Raw genomic sequence first — 18,498 nt, forward strand, 5'->3', positions numbered from 1 at the left:
TACCTCCCAGTGGTGGAGTGCAGGGTGGGGGGGGGTAATAATCTGCATTACCTCCCAGTGGTGGAGTGCAGGGGGGGGGGGGGGGGTAATAATCTGTATTACCTCCCAGTGGTGGAGTGCAGGGTGGGGTAATAATCTGTATTACCTCCTAGTGGTGGAGTGCAGGAGGGGGGGGGGGGGGGGGTAATAATCTGCATTACCTCCCAGTGGTGGAGTGCAGGGGGGGGGGGGGGGGTAATAATCTGTATTACCTCCCAGTGGTGGAGTGCAGGGTGGGGTAATAATCTGTATTACCTCCTAGTGGTGGAGTGCAGGAGGGGGGGGGGGGGGGTAATAATCTGCATTACCTCCCAGTGGTGGAGTGCAGGGGGGGGGGGGGTAATAATCTGTATTACCTCCTAGTGGTGGAGTGCAGGAGGGGGGGGGGGGTAATAATCTGCATTACCTCCCAGTGGTGGAGTGCAGGGGGGGGGGGGGTAATAATCTGTATTACCTCCCAGTGGTGGAGTGCAGGGTGGGGTAATAATCTGTATTACCTCCTAGTGGTGGAGTGCAGGAGGGGGGGGGGGGGGTAATAATCTGCATTACCTCCCAGTGGTGGAGTGCAGGGGGGGGGGGGGTAATAATCTGTATTACCTCCTAGTGGTGGAGTGCAGGAGGGGGGGGGGGGGTAATAATCTGCATTACCTCCCAGTGGTGGAGTGCAGGAGGGGGGGGGGGGGGGGTAATAATCTGCATTACCTCCCAGTGGTGGAGTGCAGGAGGGGGGGGGGGGGGGGGGGGGTAATAATCTGTATTATCTCCCAGTGGTGGAGTGCAGGGGGGGTAATAATCTGTATTATCTCCCAGTGGTGGAGTGCAGGGGGGGTAATAATCTGTATTATCTCCCAGTGGTGGAGTGCAGGGGGGGTAATAATCTGTATTACCTCCTAGTGGTGGAGTGCAGGGGGGGGGGGTAATAATCTGTATTACCTCCCAGTGGTGGAGTGCAGGGGGGGGGGGGGGGGGGGGTAATAATCTGTATTACCTCTCAGTGGTGGAGTGCAGGGTAATAATCCATTGGTGGCCCTGGGTGGGCATAACCCAGAACCTCCAATCAGAATTTGTTTTCCCCCACAAAAGGGCTTTATTGCAGAGAGAAATACTCCTCAGTTTCATCATCAACGTGGTCTGCGGTTGTGTCTGATGTACTGCCAAATTCTCTAAAATGACGTTGGAGGCGGCTTCAAGTAAAGAAATGAACATTAAATTATCTGATAGCTGCTCCAGTGGATATTCCTGCAGTCAGCAGGCCAATTGCACGCTCCCTCAAAACTTGAGACATCTGTGGCATTGTGTTGTGTGACAAAACTGCACATTTTTAGAGTGGCATTTTATTGTCCCCAGCACAAGGTGCACCTGAGTAATGATCATGCTGTTTAATCAGCTTCTTGATATGCCACAACTGTCAAGTGGATGGATTGTCTTGGCAAAGGAGAAATGTTCACTAACAGGGATGTAAACAAATTTGTGCACAGAATTTGAGAGAAATTAGCTGTTGTGTGTATGGAAGAATTCTGTTATTTCAGGTCATGAAACATGGGACCAACACTTTACATGTTGCGTTTATATTTTTTAGGAACATCTATCCAAAATATGTGACACCATTTTTTTTTTAACTTTACACAAAATATCATGACATGATTAGTCAAAAATGTAAAAAATGTGTGAATGTCTAAATAATAAAAAGCCATTGTGTCGAACCCTTTCAACAACAGGGAGATGTTACTGATGAGCTTTGTGTCTGTCTCCAAGTTTTGGACTTCCACACAGAATTACTTCTTTACTTATTTTATGTTTAAGGAAGTGTGTAGGTCACATTCTGTATCATACAGCTATGAAAGTTATATATTTAGAACCACCTGCTGATTGGAATCCAGTGACGTCTGTGTCTTCAGTGTCACAGAACTGTAGAACATAGAATCCAATTATGTCTTGAGTGATCTAGAACTGTCTAGTTCTTTGTGTTCTGACTTATAAAACAGAAAGAATAATATGTAATGTAAACATATCAGTAATTACTATTAATTACCAAATTATGAAATTTTTGGAAAACTAGCTTCAGGTTATTGAGAGATCTGATTTGGATTAAACCTCATAGCAAGGCAGTTTTATGATGTGGAGATGCAATTCTGTTCTCTGTTTAAATAAACACTGTCTTTGGCAGGAGGAAAACCAAACTTGGAGGAACCAGAGACGTCCGAACCAGCAAGACGACACCTCTGCTGCCATTGTGGAAAGAGTTTTACTAAGTTAGGAAGCCTGAACAGACATGAGAGGGGACACACAGAACCGAAGACACAAAATTGCGCCCAGTGTGGAAAGAGTTTTAGCCAGTCAGGAACCCTGAAGGAACACATGAGACTGCACACAAGGAAGAAGCCTTACTACTGCTCACATTGTGGGAAGAGTTTTAGCCATTTAGTTAGCATGAAAAGACATGAGAGGATACACACAGGAGCGAAGCCACACCTGTGCTCCCGGTGTGGAAAGAGTTTTAAGCGGTTAGACACTCTCAAAACCCATGAGCAAATACACATTAGGCAGAAGCTGTACCATTGTGCCCAGTGTGGAAATAGTTTTAGCAAGTCAGGAAGCCTGAAAGTTCATGAGCGAATACACACAGGGGAGAAGTCATACCTTTGCGCCCAGTGTGGAAAGAGTTTTAGCCAGTCAGGAAGCCTGAAGGAACACATGAGACTGCACACAAGGAAGAAGCCTTACTACTGCTCACATTGTGGGAAGAGTTTTAACCATTTAGTTAGCATGAAAAGACATGAGAGGATACACACAGGAGCGAAGCCACACCCGTGCTCCCAGTGTGGAAAGAGTTTTAAGCGGTTAGACACTCTCAAAACCCATGAGCAAATACACATTAGGCAGAAGCTGTACCATTGTGCCCAGTGTGGAAAGAGTTTTAAGCGGTTAGACACTCTCAAAACCCATGAGCAAATACACATTAGGCAGAAGCTGTACCATTGTGCCCAGTGTGGAAAGAGTTTAAAGCGGTTAGACACTCTCAAAGCTCATGAGCGAATACACACAGGGGAGATACCATACCATTGCGCCTAGTGTGAAAATAGTTTTTGCCGGTCAGGAAGCCTGAAAGTTCATGAGAATACACACAGGGGAGAAGTCATACCTTTGCGCCCAGTGTGGAAAGTGTTTTACCCATTTAGGAAGCCTGAAGGAACACATGAGACTGCACACAGGGGAGAACCCTTACAAATGTTCAGACTGTGGGAAGACATATTACTCATCACAGTCACTTAAAAGTCATGTGAGAATCCACACAGCAGAGAATAATTACTTATCCTAGTGTGTAAACTTGTAATTCACATCACATACACTTAAAATTCATCAGAGAGCGTACACACTGCTCCCATTGTCTTATGTTGTTGACTGAGAATGTTTACTTGTTTATACTATAAGAAATTAAATTGTACACAGTCTACTCAAACATATATATTTGTATGTTTTTATTAGAAAACATGAATTGAATATGGAGTATGTCAGTTTGAATATAGAGTAAATCATATAATCTCCTTTTCCTGGGAGGATCATTATGTGACTAATGGAAAATGTTAATTGTTTGTGTGTCCACATAACTGAGTATGTGACTAACCTTGTGAAACTGTCCTATTATAATCTTCTGTTCTTGGGAGTATCATTCTGTGTTGCAAACCAATTTGGACCTGTGTCCTTGTATGAATATGAAAGTCCCGCCCAGGAACAGGAAACTATAAAGATATTTGCTAATCACTCAATGCTTCAGGAATTCAGACTGTCTACACTGCGCTGTGTAACTCTGTTATTCTCTCTGAGCTCAGAAATAAAGAGACTTGGTTTGACTTGGACTCCACCCAACTTGCAACCTAAATCCAATGACAGTTGACATGTTGTGTTGATTTCATGTTGAATTCACTTTAGTTGACGACTCAAAAGAAATGTAAATAGAAACTAGATGTTGAACTGACGTCTGTGCCCAGTGGGCTGGTTTGAATAAACGGCAGGTGTTGGATCAATATCCACCTTCGTTGGTTACGGGATCGTCAGCCATCTCCTTCAGCGCCATTCTTCATATGATCTATTACATCATAAAACACTAACCCATATGATCTATTACATCATAAAACATTAACCCATATGATCTATTACATCATAAAACACTACTCAACCCATATGATCTATTACATAATAAAACACTACTCAACCCATATGATCTATTACATCATAAAACACTAACCCATATGATCTATTACATAATAAAACACTACTCAACCCATATGATCTATTACATCATAAAAGTCTAATAAAACATCTACAAATATGTCATAGTGATGCCATGACGTGAATGAACAGGCCTTTTCATACCTTATAAAATGGCTTTATTTATATATATATATATAATATATCTCTACTGAACAAAAATATAAACGCAACATGCAACAATTTCAACGATTCACAGTACATATATGGAAATCAGTCAATGTCCAATGTATTAGGCCCTGATCTATGGACTTCACATGACTGGGCACGGTGCAGCCATGGATGGCCCTGGGAGGGTATATAGGCCCACCCTCTGACGATCCAGGCCCAGCCAATCAGAATTTGTTTCCCCCATAATGCGTTTGACAGACTGTCCAGGAGTTGGCGGATGCTTTAGTCCAGGTCTGGGAGGAGATCCCTCAGGAAACCATCCGCCACCTCATCAGGAGCATGCCCAGGCATTGTAGTGAGGTCATAAAGGCACGTGGAGGCCACACACACTACTGAGCCTCATTTTGACTTGTTTTAAGGACATTACATCAAAGTTAGATCAGCCTGTAGTGTGGTTTTCCACTTTAATTTTGAGTGTGACTCCAAATCCAGACCTCCATGGGTTGATACATTTGATTTCCATTGATAATTTTTGTGTGATTTTGTTGTCAGCACATTCAACTATGTAAAGAAAAAAGTATTTAATAAAAATATTTCATTCATTCAGATCTAGGATGTGTTATTTTAGTGTTCCCTTTCTTTTATTGAGCAGTGTATATATACTGAACAGAAATATAAATATATACTGAACAGAAATATAAATATATACTGAACAGAAATATAAATATATACTGAACAGAAATATAAATATATACTGAACAGAAATATAAATATATACTGAACAGAAATATAAATATATACCAACAGAAATATAAATATATACTGAACAGAAATATAAATATATACTGAATAGAAATATAAATATATACTGAACAGAAATATAAATATATACTGAACAGAAATATAAATATATACTGAACAGAAATATAAATATATACTGAACAGAAATATAAATATATACTGAACAGAAATATAAATATATACTGAACAGAAATATAAATATATACTGAACAGAAATATAAATATATACTGAACAGAAATATAAATATATACTTAACAGAAATATAAATATATACTGAACAGAAATATAAATATATACTGAACAGAAATATAAATATATACTGAACAGAAATATAAATATATACTGAACAGAAATATAAATATATACTGAACAGAAATATAAATATATACTGAACAGAAATATAAATATATACTGAACAGAAATATAAATATATACTGAACAGAAATATAAATGCAGCCTTCCGAGTGGTGCAGGGTATAAGGCACTGCATTGTGCTCGCTGCATTAACACAGATTCTGGTTTGATACCCAGCTCTGTCGCAACCGGCCACAACCGGGAGAGCCAATTGGCCCAGCGTCGTCCGGGTTGGGGGGGGGGGGTTTGGCCGGTCGAGATGTCCTTGTCCCATCGACTCCTGTGGCGGGCCGGGCGCCAGGTGTAAGGTATGTAAGGTATTTCCTATTTCCTCCGACACATAAGTGCTTCCAGGTTAATTGCATTGTGTCAAGAAGCAGTGCTGCTGTGTTTCGGAGGATGCATGGCTCTATAGCGCTTGTCAACTGCGTTTATTTTCAGCAACTGGCTCTTGAAGTTCACCTCTCCTGAGTCCGTATGGAAGTTGCAGCGATGAGACAAGACTAACCACCAATTGATGAAAATTGGGGAGAAAAAGGGGGTAAAAAAATATCAATATAATAATAATCATTTTTAAAAAGTCTGCCCCAAATATTTCACTCTTTTTTATATCCATTAGCGATTAGTCAAAATGTAAAAAAATGTGAACATTGTGTCGAACCCTTCAGACAACGGGGAGATGTTACTGATGTGCTTTGTGTCTCCAAAGTTTAAAAAAAACATTTGACTTCCACACAGAATTTCTTCTTCTTCTTCTTTAGTTATTTTAGGTTTACGGAAGTGTGTAGGTCACATCCTGTATCATTCAGCTGTGAGGGTTATATATTAAGAACAACCTGCTCAATAGGAATACAGCGACGTCTGTGTCTTGAGTGTCAGAGAACTGTCTGGTGTTTAGTGTTCTGACTTGTAAAACAGGATGAATAATTCATGTTAAACATATTACCAGGAAGCTCTACAACATTTGTTTTAAAATCACACCAAGATTGTTTTAAATTTTGAAATGTTTGAAAACTGACCTCAGGTTACTGAGGGATCTGATTTGGATTAATTTGCTACAGATTTTGATGTGAATATTCTCAAATCTGTATAAAACAATATATGCCTTTTCCCACCAGAAATGTTTATATCAAACAAACTTATTGCGATAAAAGGCTTTGCATGATTACGTAGTGAATTCCCATGTACCGAATGAAAAATACAAGTTAAATGGGTTTCCATCTCATTTTCACACATGACTGCAAAACCCTTTGGATAAAAGTGTCTGCTAAATGACAGATATATCCACTGATTCTACCAAACATTTGGAGCAACTTCCTAATATGGAGTTGGACACTCCCCTTTTCCCCCCAGAACAGCCTCAATTAGTCAGGGCATGGTCTCTGCAAGGTGTCGACAAGCGTTCCACAGGAATGCTGGCCCATGTTGACTCCAGTGCTTCCCACAATTGTGTCAAATTGGTTGGATGTTCTTTGGGTGCAGTGGAGGCTCCACAGAGGAGGAAGGGGAGCCCCATTTTCAGAAGAATAAAAATTGTAAAACATTTAGAAAGTAATTGTTATCCTTTTTAGATCAAACTACACCAAATATAATCACATCACCAAATAATTGATTAAAACATAGTATTTTGCATCCTCCTCTGGGTACATTGACTTCAATACAAAACCTAGGAGGCTCATGGTTCTCAAGCCCTTCCATAGACTTACACAGTAATTATGACAACTTCTGGAGGACGTCCTCCAACCTATCAGAGCTCTTGCAGCATGAACTGACATGTTGTCCACCCAATGAAAGGATCAGAGAATGCATCTAGTATGAGCTACAGCTAGCTAGCACTGCAGTGCATAAAATGTGGTGAGTAGTTGACTCAAAGAGAGAAAAATACAATAGTTGAGCAGTTTTTTAAAAAATTAGGAGAAGGGGGAGAGAGAGAGAGTTTGTCATTTATTTTCCACTTTCAGTTTCACTTACTAGCAAATGCAGCTAGCAAGTTTAGCCTACTCAAACAGAACAATGCTATGCTAAAAGAATCATCCTCCCTCATCTTAAACCGCAATGACTGCTACTGTTTGGGTGGTGGACCAGTCTTGGTACACATGGGAAACTGTAGCGTTGCAGTTCTTAACGCAAACCGGTGTGCCTGGCACCTCTATTTTGTCTTCCCAATTCACCCTCTGAATGGCACACACACACAATCTATGCCTCAATTGTCTCAAGGCTTAAAAATCCTTATTTAACCTGTCTCCCCCCCACCTTCATCTACACGGATTGAAGTGGATTTAACTAGTGACATCTGTAAGGGATCATACCTTTAGCCTGGATTCAACTGGTCAGTCTATGTCATGGAAGGAGCAGTTGTTCTTAATGTTTTGTATACTCAGTGTATAGCACTACAGATAATCAAGTGCTATTTGCATGTGATGCATTTGCTCTATTGTGTCCAGCAGGGCAAGTAGTTCTGACATCATAATACACCCTTATGATAATCAAGTGATATTTGGAATGTCTGAGTAGTTCCATCTGATGTCATAATACACCCTTATGATAATCAAGTGGTATTTGGAATGTCTGAGTAGTTCCATCTGATGTCATAATACACCCTTCTGATAATCAAGTGATATTTGGAATGTCTGAGTAGTTCTATATGATGTCATAATACATCCTTCTGATAATCAAGTAATATTTGGAATGGCTGGGTAGTTCTATATGACCCCTCTGATAATCAAGGGCTATTTGCATGTGATGCATTTGCTCTGTTTACAGGTTTATTCATATTTTATAGAGCGTGGCTTTAAGGAAATAGTACCGTCACATCTAGATTAAAACTAATGTGAAAAGTGAGCAGAGAAAATGTGTATTAACACGCTACCTATTCATCTAAGTTATTCTGCCCTTGAAGTGCGTTCCCATGCAAAACTAGACAGATAGATAACAACTAAGTATTCAATAAAACTTCCAAGGCGTCACTTTTCTTGAATGAATATTTTGAAAAGTTTTAGGTTGTGAAACTGAAAAATAAGGAAAGAATATACTTTAGTATTCAATTCACATCGACATACTGTAGCTGTACATTATACATTTCAAGTTGAAGTTGCATAAATACAAAGCACGTGCCAATGTACCATGTATCTGGCTTGATGCCAAACCATATAGCTAATTGTTACTCATATGGTAATTGGCTAACTCCTTTAATTACTCTAATAATGTGCAACCACCTCTGTACAATAGCATAACGAATTCTCTACTTACTGTTTCCGTACAGTCTTTCTAAGTACCAGAAAGCTCCACTAGGGGGCGATAAACACCATGGAACACAATGAAAATCCATCGTTACCACGGTAATAAAACAGTCTGTTACCTTCTGACAGGATGGCGGCACAGAAGTATTTATTCATTATCTACATATTCATATTACGCTTCTACGTCTGTGAACAGGAACGTATTATTTGTAAGACGTAAGAGAAAATATATCAGCTTATTGTTAAATTATTATGACGTTCTTTCCAATGCAAAACGTGTCCTGACTATTGTTTCCAAACTGCGTTACCCACTCCAGCCAGCAGATGGCGATGAGCGCCTTTCAGGTAATGCTTCTAGCGTGACGTATAATGGACTGGACGGGACGCTTCTTCAGGAACAACAACACGGATACTCTTTCAACCACCTCGGTAGCTTGCTAGACAACATAAAACTGGAAGATTGTCGCTTTAGACCATGTTAATGTACATTATGTAATCTCAGTGTTGTACACGCAGTTCAGTTGACGTATTAACTGGTTAACTTGAACCAAATTTGCATGTTCAATTTGCAAACTTGTTAAAGATTGTTGCTAAGCCTAGCACTAAGCTAGTCGCTAATGCTAGCTAGCTAGCTAACATCCCTGACCATGAGCTCACTAAACTACTCCTCCCTTGCTAATGAAGAGGAGGTCTGCTGTTTGGAGAAAGAAGCTCTGGCGATGAACATTGTCGTGAAAGAAGAAGAAGAGGAGGATATTACTGTGAAAGGAGAGGAAGAACCTTTCAGAATGAAAAAGGAGGAAGAGGAGGCTGTTTTAGTGAAAGAAGAGAAAGAGCCTTTTAGAGAGGAAGAGGATGCTGTCTCAATAAAGTTGAAGAAAGAAGACGTTTTGGGAGTGAAAGAGGAGGAGACAGAATATCAGATTAACACCAGTGAGTACTGTCTTCAACAGGGACACAAACTATGCAGATATTGAACTAATGTGGGGTTTTAAAGGGGCATTCTACTGAAGTTCTACACTTGAATATGTTGTTCAGTACTGTATAAATTGTTAAAGGTTCGATCTGCCATTGGTTCATATATTTTGGGGACTTCTCAATTAGATGTATTGAATTCTCCATGTGGTCTATATTAAAGTGCACCTCATCTAATACTAATACTTTTAAAATTCAATATTGGAGCATCATTTCTACTTAAATATCAAAGGGATGCAACAGGCACCCATTTCGTGGAACAACCCTTTAACATTTGCATTTTAGGCCCTGTTTAGAGATATTAATGCCTCTTGTAAGACCCTCTGTGATTGTAATAGTAGATCATAAGTTTACTACCTGTTTGATGTTCTAGTTCACACAGGAGAAAGACATGACTATCGTGGATCCTCTGGGGAGCCTCAACAACATCCTGATGCTGACGAGGCAGAGAAGAGTCTCTCCAGATCAGAACACCAGATGGTACAGCTTGGTCTGGTCTAGCATACAGCTTGCTCTATCGGGGTCAGGTCTGGGTTTCTGTAAAGCACTTCATGACAACAGTGACATCAGCATCCATAATGATATGTGTTTGTGTCCCGTCTTTATGGTTACTAGGACAACGCTAGCCCTTCCTCCCTCCCGGAGTCGCCGTGTCGTGCCTCTCCCGGTAGCACCTTACTGCTGGGTATGAAGAAGTTGTCTGTGCTGCTGGTGGACTGCAGGAAAACAACAGGGCTGAGTGGAACTGTGAGAGGAGAAGAGAAGAACGGATCAGATTTGACACATCAAAGTAAGTGCTGTAGTTTAGTTTGAACAAATACAATAGATCTGCCCACTGGTATCTGTTACCAGGACAACCAGCAGAGTTCTCTCTCCACAAAGAGCCGGAAGTGCTATCGGTTGGCGCAGAAGTTTGACAGTGTGTGCAACACTGCAGAACTCTTGTTCATTTTCAGCGTGCTTAGTTGTGAAGTGTTTAAAACTTCTTAAGACTAGCGGAACCCCTCGACAACATCCGCTGAAATGGCAGAGAGCGAAATGAAAAATTATTATTTTTGGGGAAATATTTTACTTTCATACATTCACGAGTGCAATACACCAAATTAAAGCTTAACCTCTTGTTAATCTAGCCATCGTGTCCAATTTCAAAAATGCTATACAGGGAAAGCTCACCATACGATTATATTAGGTCAGCACCTAGTCACAAAAAACATACAGACATTTTCTAGTCAAAGAGAGGAGTCACAAAAGGCAGAATTAGAGATAAAAATTAATCCCCAACCTTTGATGATCTTCATCAGATGGCACTCATAGGACTTCATGTTACACAATACATGTATGTTTTGTTGGATAAAGTTCATATTTGTATCCAAATATCTCAGTTTACATTGGAGAGTTTGTTCAGTAATGTTGTGCCTCGCGCTGGCAAGTCCAGACGAAAGTCCAGTTGAAAAGTCAAAGAAGTTCTATTACAGTTCGTAGAAACATGTATAGAATGTATAGATGTATAGAATCAATCTTTAGGATGTTTTTATCATAAATCTTCAATAATGTTTCAACCGGACAATTCCTTTGTCTTTAGAAATGAAAAGAAACGCAGCTCGCTCACGGCCGCGCTCATGACTTAGCTCAAGGCATTCTGCCAGACCCCTTAGTCAAACAGCTCTTATTCGCTCCCCCTTCATAGTAGAATCCTGCAACAAGGTTCTAAAGACTGTTGACATCTAGTGGAAGCCTTGGGAAGTGCAATATGACCCAATTTACACTTTATATACGAAAGGCAATGACTTGAAAAACTACAAACCTCAGATTTCCCACTTTTCCCGCTGCTCTCCCTCTCTCTCCATGTAGTAGTGTTGTACTGAAACAGCTGCTCTCCCTCTCTCTCCCTGTAGTGTTGTACTGAAACAGCTGCTCTCCCTCTCTCTCCATGTAGTGTTGTACTGAAACAGCTGCAAAACGTGACTCGTGACGTTGCTGCATGCGGGCCTCGCTCTTCTGCTTTGCCAGTTAATTTGTTATTTTATTGAAGTTATGGCTTTTGTCTTGCAGCTGGATTTTTTTTATTTGTTTGAGAGAAAAAAAACACTTTTCAACCTGTAAAACATATACAAATAAACACAACAAAAAAATTAACGTATCTTTTTTCAGGACCCTGTCTTTCAAAGATACTTTGTAAAAATCCAAATAACTTCACAGATCTTCATTGTAAAGGTTTTAAACACAGTTTCCCATGTTTGTTCAATGAACCATAAACAAGTAACGTAAAACATATACAAATATGATGATGTCATAATGAATTCATGACACGTGATTGAACAAATATGATGATGTGGGGCGGCAGGGTAGCCTAGTGGTTCGAGCGTTGGACTAGTAACCGGAAGGTTGCAATATCAAATCCCCGAGCTGACAAGGTACAAATCTGTCGTTCGTCCCCTGAACAGGCAGTTAACCAACTGTTCCTAGGACGTCATTGAAAATTAGAATTTGTTCTTAACTGGCTTGCCTAGTTAAATAAAGATAAAATAAAAAATAAATAAATGTCATAATGAAGTCATGACACGTGAATGAACAAGCCTTTCTATATACGGTGCCTACATTATTATATACACTATATACGGTGCCTTCATTATTATATACACGGTGCCTACATTATTATATACACTATATACGGTGCCTACATTATTATATACTCTATATACGGTCCCTACATTATTATATACACTATATACGGTGCCTACATTATTATATACTCTATATACGGTGCATACATTATTATATACACTATATACATTATTACATACACTATATACGGTGCCTACATTATTACATACACTATATACGGTGCCTACATTATTATATACTCTATATACGGTGCCTACATTATTATATACTCTATATACGGTGCCTACATTATTATATACTCTATATACGGTGCATACATTATTATATACACTATATACATTATTACTTATTACATACACTATATACGGTGCCTACATTATTATATACACTATATACGGTGCCTACATTATTATATACATGGTGCCTACATTATTATATACACTATATACGGTGCCTACATTATTACATACACTATATACGGTGCCTACATTATTATATACACAGTGCCTACATTATTATATACACTATATACGGTGCCTACATTATTATATACATGGTGCCTACATTATTATATACACTATATACGGTGCCTACATTATTACATACACTATATACGGTGCCTACATTATTATATACACAGTGCCTACATTATTATATACATGGTGCATACATTATTACATACACTATATACGGTGCCTACATTATTATATACATGGTGCCTACATTATTATATACATGGTGCCTACATTATTACATACACTATATACGGTGCCTACATTATTACATACACTATATACGGTGCCTACATTATTATATACTCTATATACGGTGCCTACATTATTATATACACGGTGCCTACATTATTATATACATGGTGCCTACATTATTACATACACTATATACGGTGCCTTCGGAAAGTATACATAACCCTTGACTTTTTCCGTGTTTTTTTACATTACAGTCTGAATGTAATATTGAGGGGGCACCTGTGTAATGATCATGCTGTTTAACCTTTCTGATCTCCCCATCCCGGATCCGGGTTCGTGAATACAGACTCAAGCTCATTACCATAACGCAACGTTAACTATTCATGAAAATCGCAAATGAAATGAAATAAATATGCTAGCTCTCAAGCTTAGCCTTTTGTTAACAACACTGTCATCTCAGATTTTCAAAATATGCTTCTCAACCATTGCAAAACAAGCATTTGTGTAACAGTATTGATGGCTAACGTAGCATTTAGCATTAACATTCAGCTGGCAACATTTACACAAAAAAACAGAAAAGCATTCAAAAAAATCATTTACCTTTGAAGAACTTCAGATGTTTTCAATGAGGAGACTCTCAGATAGCAAATGTTCAGTTTTTCCTGAAAGATTATTTGTTTAGGACAAATCGCTCCGTTTTCTGCGTCACGTTTAGCTATGAAAAAAACCCTGTATCCAGGATTGTGTAAATCTATCAGCAAGCTCATTAGCATAACACAACGTTAACTATTTATGAAAATCGCAAATGAAATGAAATAAATATGCCATCTCTCAAGCTTAGCCTTTTGTAAACAACACTGTCATCTCAGATTTTCAAAATATGCTTCTCAACCATAGGAAAACAATAATTTGTGTAAAAGTAGCTAGCTAGAGTTAGCATTTCGCGTTAGCATTTAGCGTTAGCATTAGCGTTAGCATCCAGCACGCAACATTAACAAAAACATAAAAGCCTTCAAATAAAATCATTTACCTTTGAAGAACTTCTGATGTTTTCAATGAGGATACTCTCAGTTAGATAGCAGATGCTCAGTTTTTCCAAAAAGATTCCTTGTGTATTAGAAATAGCTCCGTTTTATACATCACATTTGGCCACCAAAAAAAATCCATAAATTCAGTCCTCAAAACGCAAACTTTTTTCCAAATTAACTCCATAATATCGACTGAAAACATGGCAAACGTTGTTTAGAATCAATCATCAAGGTGTTTTTCACATATCTCTTCATTGATACATCGTTCTTGGACACATGCTTTCTCCCCTGAATCAAATGGTAAAGTGGAAGCAGCTGGCAATTGCGCACCGAATTCGACGCAGGACACCAGGCGGACACTTGGGAAATGTAGTCTCTTATGGTCAATCTTCCAATGATATGCCTACAAATACGTCACAATGCTGCTAAGACCTTGGGCGAACGACAGAAAGTGTAGGCTCATTCGTTGCGCAATCACAGCCATATAAGGAGAGAATGGAAAACAGAGCTTCAGAAATTCTGCTAGTTCCTGGGTGATGCATCATCTTGGTTTCGCCTGTAGAATGAGTTCTGGGGCACTTACAGACAAAATCTTTGCAGATTCTGAAACTTCAGAGTGTTTTCTTTCCAAAACTGTCAAGAATATGCATAGTCGAGCATCTTTTCGTGACAAAATATCGCGCTTAAAACGGGAACGTTTTTTATCCAAAAATGAAATAGCGCCCCTAGAGCTCTAAGAGGTTAATTAGCTTCTTGATATGCCACAACTGTCAAGGGAGATGTTACTAATGTGCTTTGTGTCTGTCTCCAAGTTTTGGACTTCCACACAGAATTACTTCTTTAGTTATTTAATGTTTAAGGAAGTGTGTAGGTCACATTCTGTATCATACAGCTATGAAGGTTATATATTTACAACCACCTGTATGATAGGAACAACATCTGTGTCGTCTGTGTCTTGGGTGTCATAGAACTGTCTAGTTGTTTGTATTCTGACTTGTAAAACAGAAATAAAGATAAGTCATGCAAACATATCAGTAGTTACCAGGAAGCTCTACAACATAATTTGTTTTAAATTATGAAATGTTTGAAAACTGGCCTCAGGTTGAGGGCTCTGATTTGAATTAAACCTCATAGCAAGCACTTTTATCATGGGGAAATTTCATTCTGTTCTCTCTTTAAATAAACACTGTCTTTGGCAGGAGGAAAACCAAACTTGGAGGAACCAGAGACGTCCAAACCATCAAGACGACACCTCTGCTCCCAGATTGGAAAGAGTTTTACCAAGTTAGGAAGCCTGAAAAGACATGAGAGGGGACACACAGAACCGAAGCCACAAAATTGCACCCAGTGTGGAAGGAGTTTTAGCCACTTAGGAAATCTGAAAGCTCATGAGCGAACACACACACGGGAGAGGCCTTTCCATTGCTCCCAGTGTGGAAAGAATTTTAAGCGGTTAGACACTCTCAAAACCCATGAGCAAATACACACAGGGGAGAAGCCATACCATTGTGCCCAGTGTGGAAATAGTTTTAGCCAGTCAGGAAGCCTGAAAGTTCATGAGCGAATACATACAGGGGAGAAGTCATACCTTTGCGCCCAGTGTGGAAAGAGTTTCAGCCAGTCAGGAAGCCTGAAGGAACACATGAGACTGCACACAAGGGAGAAGCCTTACTACTGCTCACATTGTGGGAAGAGTTTTAACCATTTAGTTAGCATGAAAAGACATGAGAGGATACACACAGGAGCGAAGCCACACCCGTGCTCCCAGTGTGGAAAGAGTTTTAAGCGGTTAGACACCCTCAAAGCTCATGAGCGAATACACACAGGGGAGACACCATACCATTGCGCCCAGTGTGGAAATAGTTTTAGCCAGTCAGGAAGCCTGAAAATACATGAGAGAATACACACAGGGGAGAAGCCATACCATTGTGGCCAGTGTGGAAAGAGTTTTAGCCTTTTAGAAAGCCTGAGAGTACATGAGCGAATACACACAGGGGAGAAGCCTTACCACTGCTCCCAGTGTTCAAAGTGTTTTACCCATTTAGGAAGCCTGAAGGAACACAGGAGACTGCACACAGGGGAGAAGCCTTACAAATGTTCAGACTGTGGGAAGACATATTACTCATCACAGACACTTAAAAGTCATGTGAGAATCCACACAGGAGAGAATGCTTACTTATCCTAGTGTGTGAACTCATTTTTCACATCACATTGTCCATTGTCTTATATTGTTGTCTGAGAATGTGTTTACCTGTCTTTACCATATGAAATTAAATGGTACAGGGTATACTCCAACATATATTTGTTTGTTTTTATTAGAAAACATGAATTGAATATGGAGTTTGTCAGTTTGAATACAGAGTAGATCAGATTCCATGTGTTTAAATGGTCCTTTTTTAAACTCTTTGTGTGTGTTTATCTGGGTGTGTCATTCCTCCAGCACTACAGATAATCAAGTGATATTTGGATGTGATGCATTTGTTCCATTGTTGACATTTGCATTGTTGGTCCACTGATGATTTAATGAAATGAAAATATTCAGACTAATAGAAAATGTTAATTGTATGTGTGTCGACATAACTGATTATGTGACTAACCTTGTGAAACTGTGCAATTATAATCTCCTGTTCTTGGGAGTTTCATCCTGTGTTGCAAACCAATTTGCATCTGCGTCCTTGTATGAATAAAGTCCCTCCCAGGAACAGGAAACTATAAAGATATGTGCTCATCACCCAATGCTTCAGGAAATCAGACTGTCTACACTGCGCTGTGTAACTCTGTTATTCTCTCTGAGCTCAGAAATAAAGAGACTTGGTTTGACTTGGACTCCACCCAACTTGCAACCTAAATCCAATGACAGTTGACATGTTGTGTTGATTTCATGTTGAATTCACTTTAGTTGACGACTCAAAGAAATGTAAATAGAAACTAGATGTTGAACTGACGTCTGTTCCCAGTGGGCTGGTTTGAATAAACGGCAGGTGTTGGATCAATATCCACCTTCGTTGGTTACGGGATCGTCAGCCATCTCCTTCAGCGCCATTCTTCACTTTAATAGATCATATCATAAAAGTCTGATAAAACGTAACAAATATGTCATAGAGAATTCATATTTACTTTATAATATGGCTACATATATATATATATGTACTGAACAAAAATATAAACGCAACATGCAACAATTTCAACGATTCACAGTACATATATGGAAATCAGTCATTGTCAAATGTATTAGGCCCTGATCTATGGACTTCACATGACTGGGCACGGTGCAGCCATGGGTGGGCCTAGGAGGGCACATGTGGTGAGTAGTTGACTAAAAGAGAGAAAAATACAATAGTTGAACAGTTTTGAACAAATTAGGAGAAGGGAGAGAGAGAGATGACGCATGGCTTTTGACGTTCGCCTCTCCCGAGTCCGTACGGGAGTTGCAGCAGTGAGATGAGATAAGACTAACTTCCAATTGACAAAAAATTGGGGAGAAAAAGGGGGTGAAAAATATAAATATAATAATAATTTAAAAAATGTCTGCCCCAAATATTTCGCTTTTTTTTAATTTTACCCAAAATATCATGACATTAGTGATTGGCCAAAATGTAAAAAATGTGAACATCTAAGTCAACATTGTGTCGAACCCTTGAGACAACGGGGAGATGTTACTGATGTGCTTTGTATCTGCGACGTAAAAACTAGTTTTGGACTTCCACACAGAATTACTTCTTTAGTTATTTTATGTTTAAGGAAGTGTGTAGGTCACATTCTGTATCATACAGCGATGAAGGTTATATATTTACAACCACCTGCTGATAGGAATCCAGCGACTGTCTAGTTTTTTGTTTTCTGACTTGTAAAACTGAATGAATAATTCATGTTAACATATCACCAGGAAGCTCTACAACATTTGTTTTAAAATCACACCAAGATTGTTTTAAATGATGAAATGTTTGAAAATTGACCTCAGGTTATTGAGGGATCTGATTTGGATTAATTTGCTACAGATTTTGATGTGAATATTCTCAAATCTGCATAAAACAATATATGCCTTTTCCCACCAGAAATGTTTCTATCAAACAAACTTATTGCGATAAAAGGCTTTGCATGATTACGTAGTGCATTCCCATGTACCGAATGAAAAATACAAGTTAAATGGGTTTCCATCTCATTTTCACACATGACTGCAAAACCCTTTGGATAAAAGTGTCTGCTAAATGACAGATATATCCACTGATTCTACCAAACATTTGGAACAACTTCCTAATATGGAGTTGGACACTCCCCTTTTCCCCCCAGAACAGCCTCAATTAGTCAGGGCATGGTCTCTGCAAGGTGTCGACAAGCGTTCCACAGGA

General features: G+C 39.3%; 1 protein-coding gene across 1 annotated transcript; it reads left to right on the top strand.

The window, feature by feature from the left end:
- Positions 1-10,551: 10,551 nt before the first annotated feature.
- LOC110515695 (zinc finger protein 239) lies at positions 10,552-16,429 on the top strand (the record flags this gene model as incomplete). Its single annotated transcript, XM_036947971.1, has 2 exons — positions 10,552-10,579; positions 15,349-16,429. Coding segments are annotated over 2 exons (1,014 nt in total), but the record flags the coding sequence as incomplete, so codon positions are not given.
- Positions 16,430-18,498: the final 2,069 nt, after the last annotated feature.

This window comes from Oncorhynchus mykiss, chromosome 17 (genome assembly GCF_013265735.2).
Source record: "Oncorhynchus mykiss isolate Arlee chromosome 17, USDA_OmykA_1.1, whole genome shotgun sequence".
Lineage (NCBI taxonomy): Eukaryota > Metazoa > Chordata > Actinopteri > Salmoniformes > Salmonidae > Oncorhynchus > Oncorhynchus mykiss.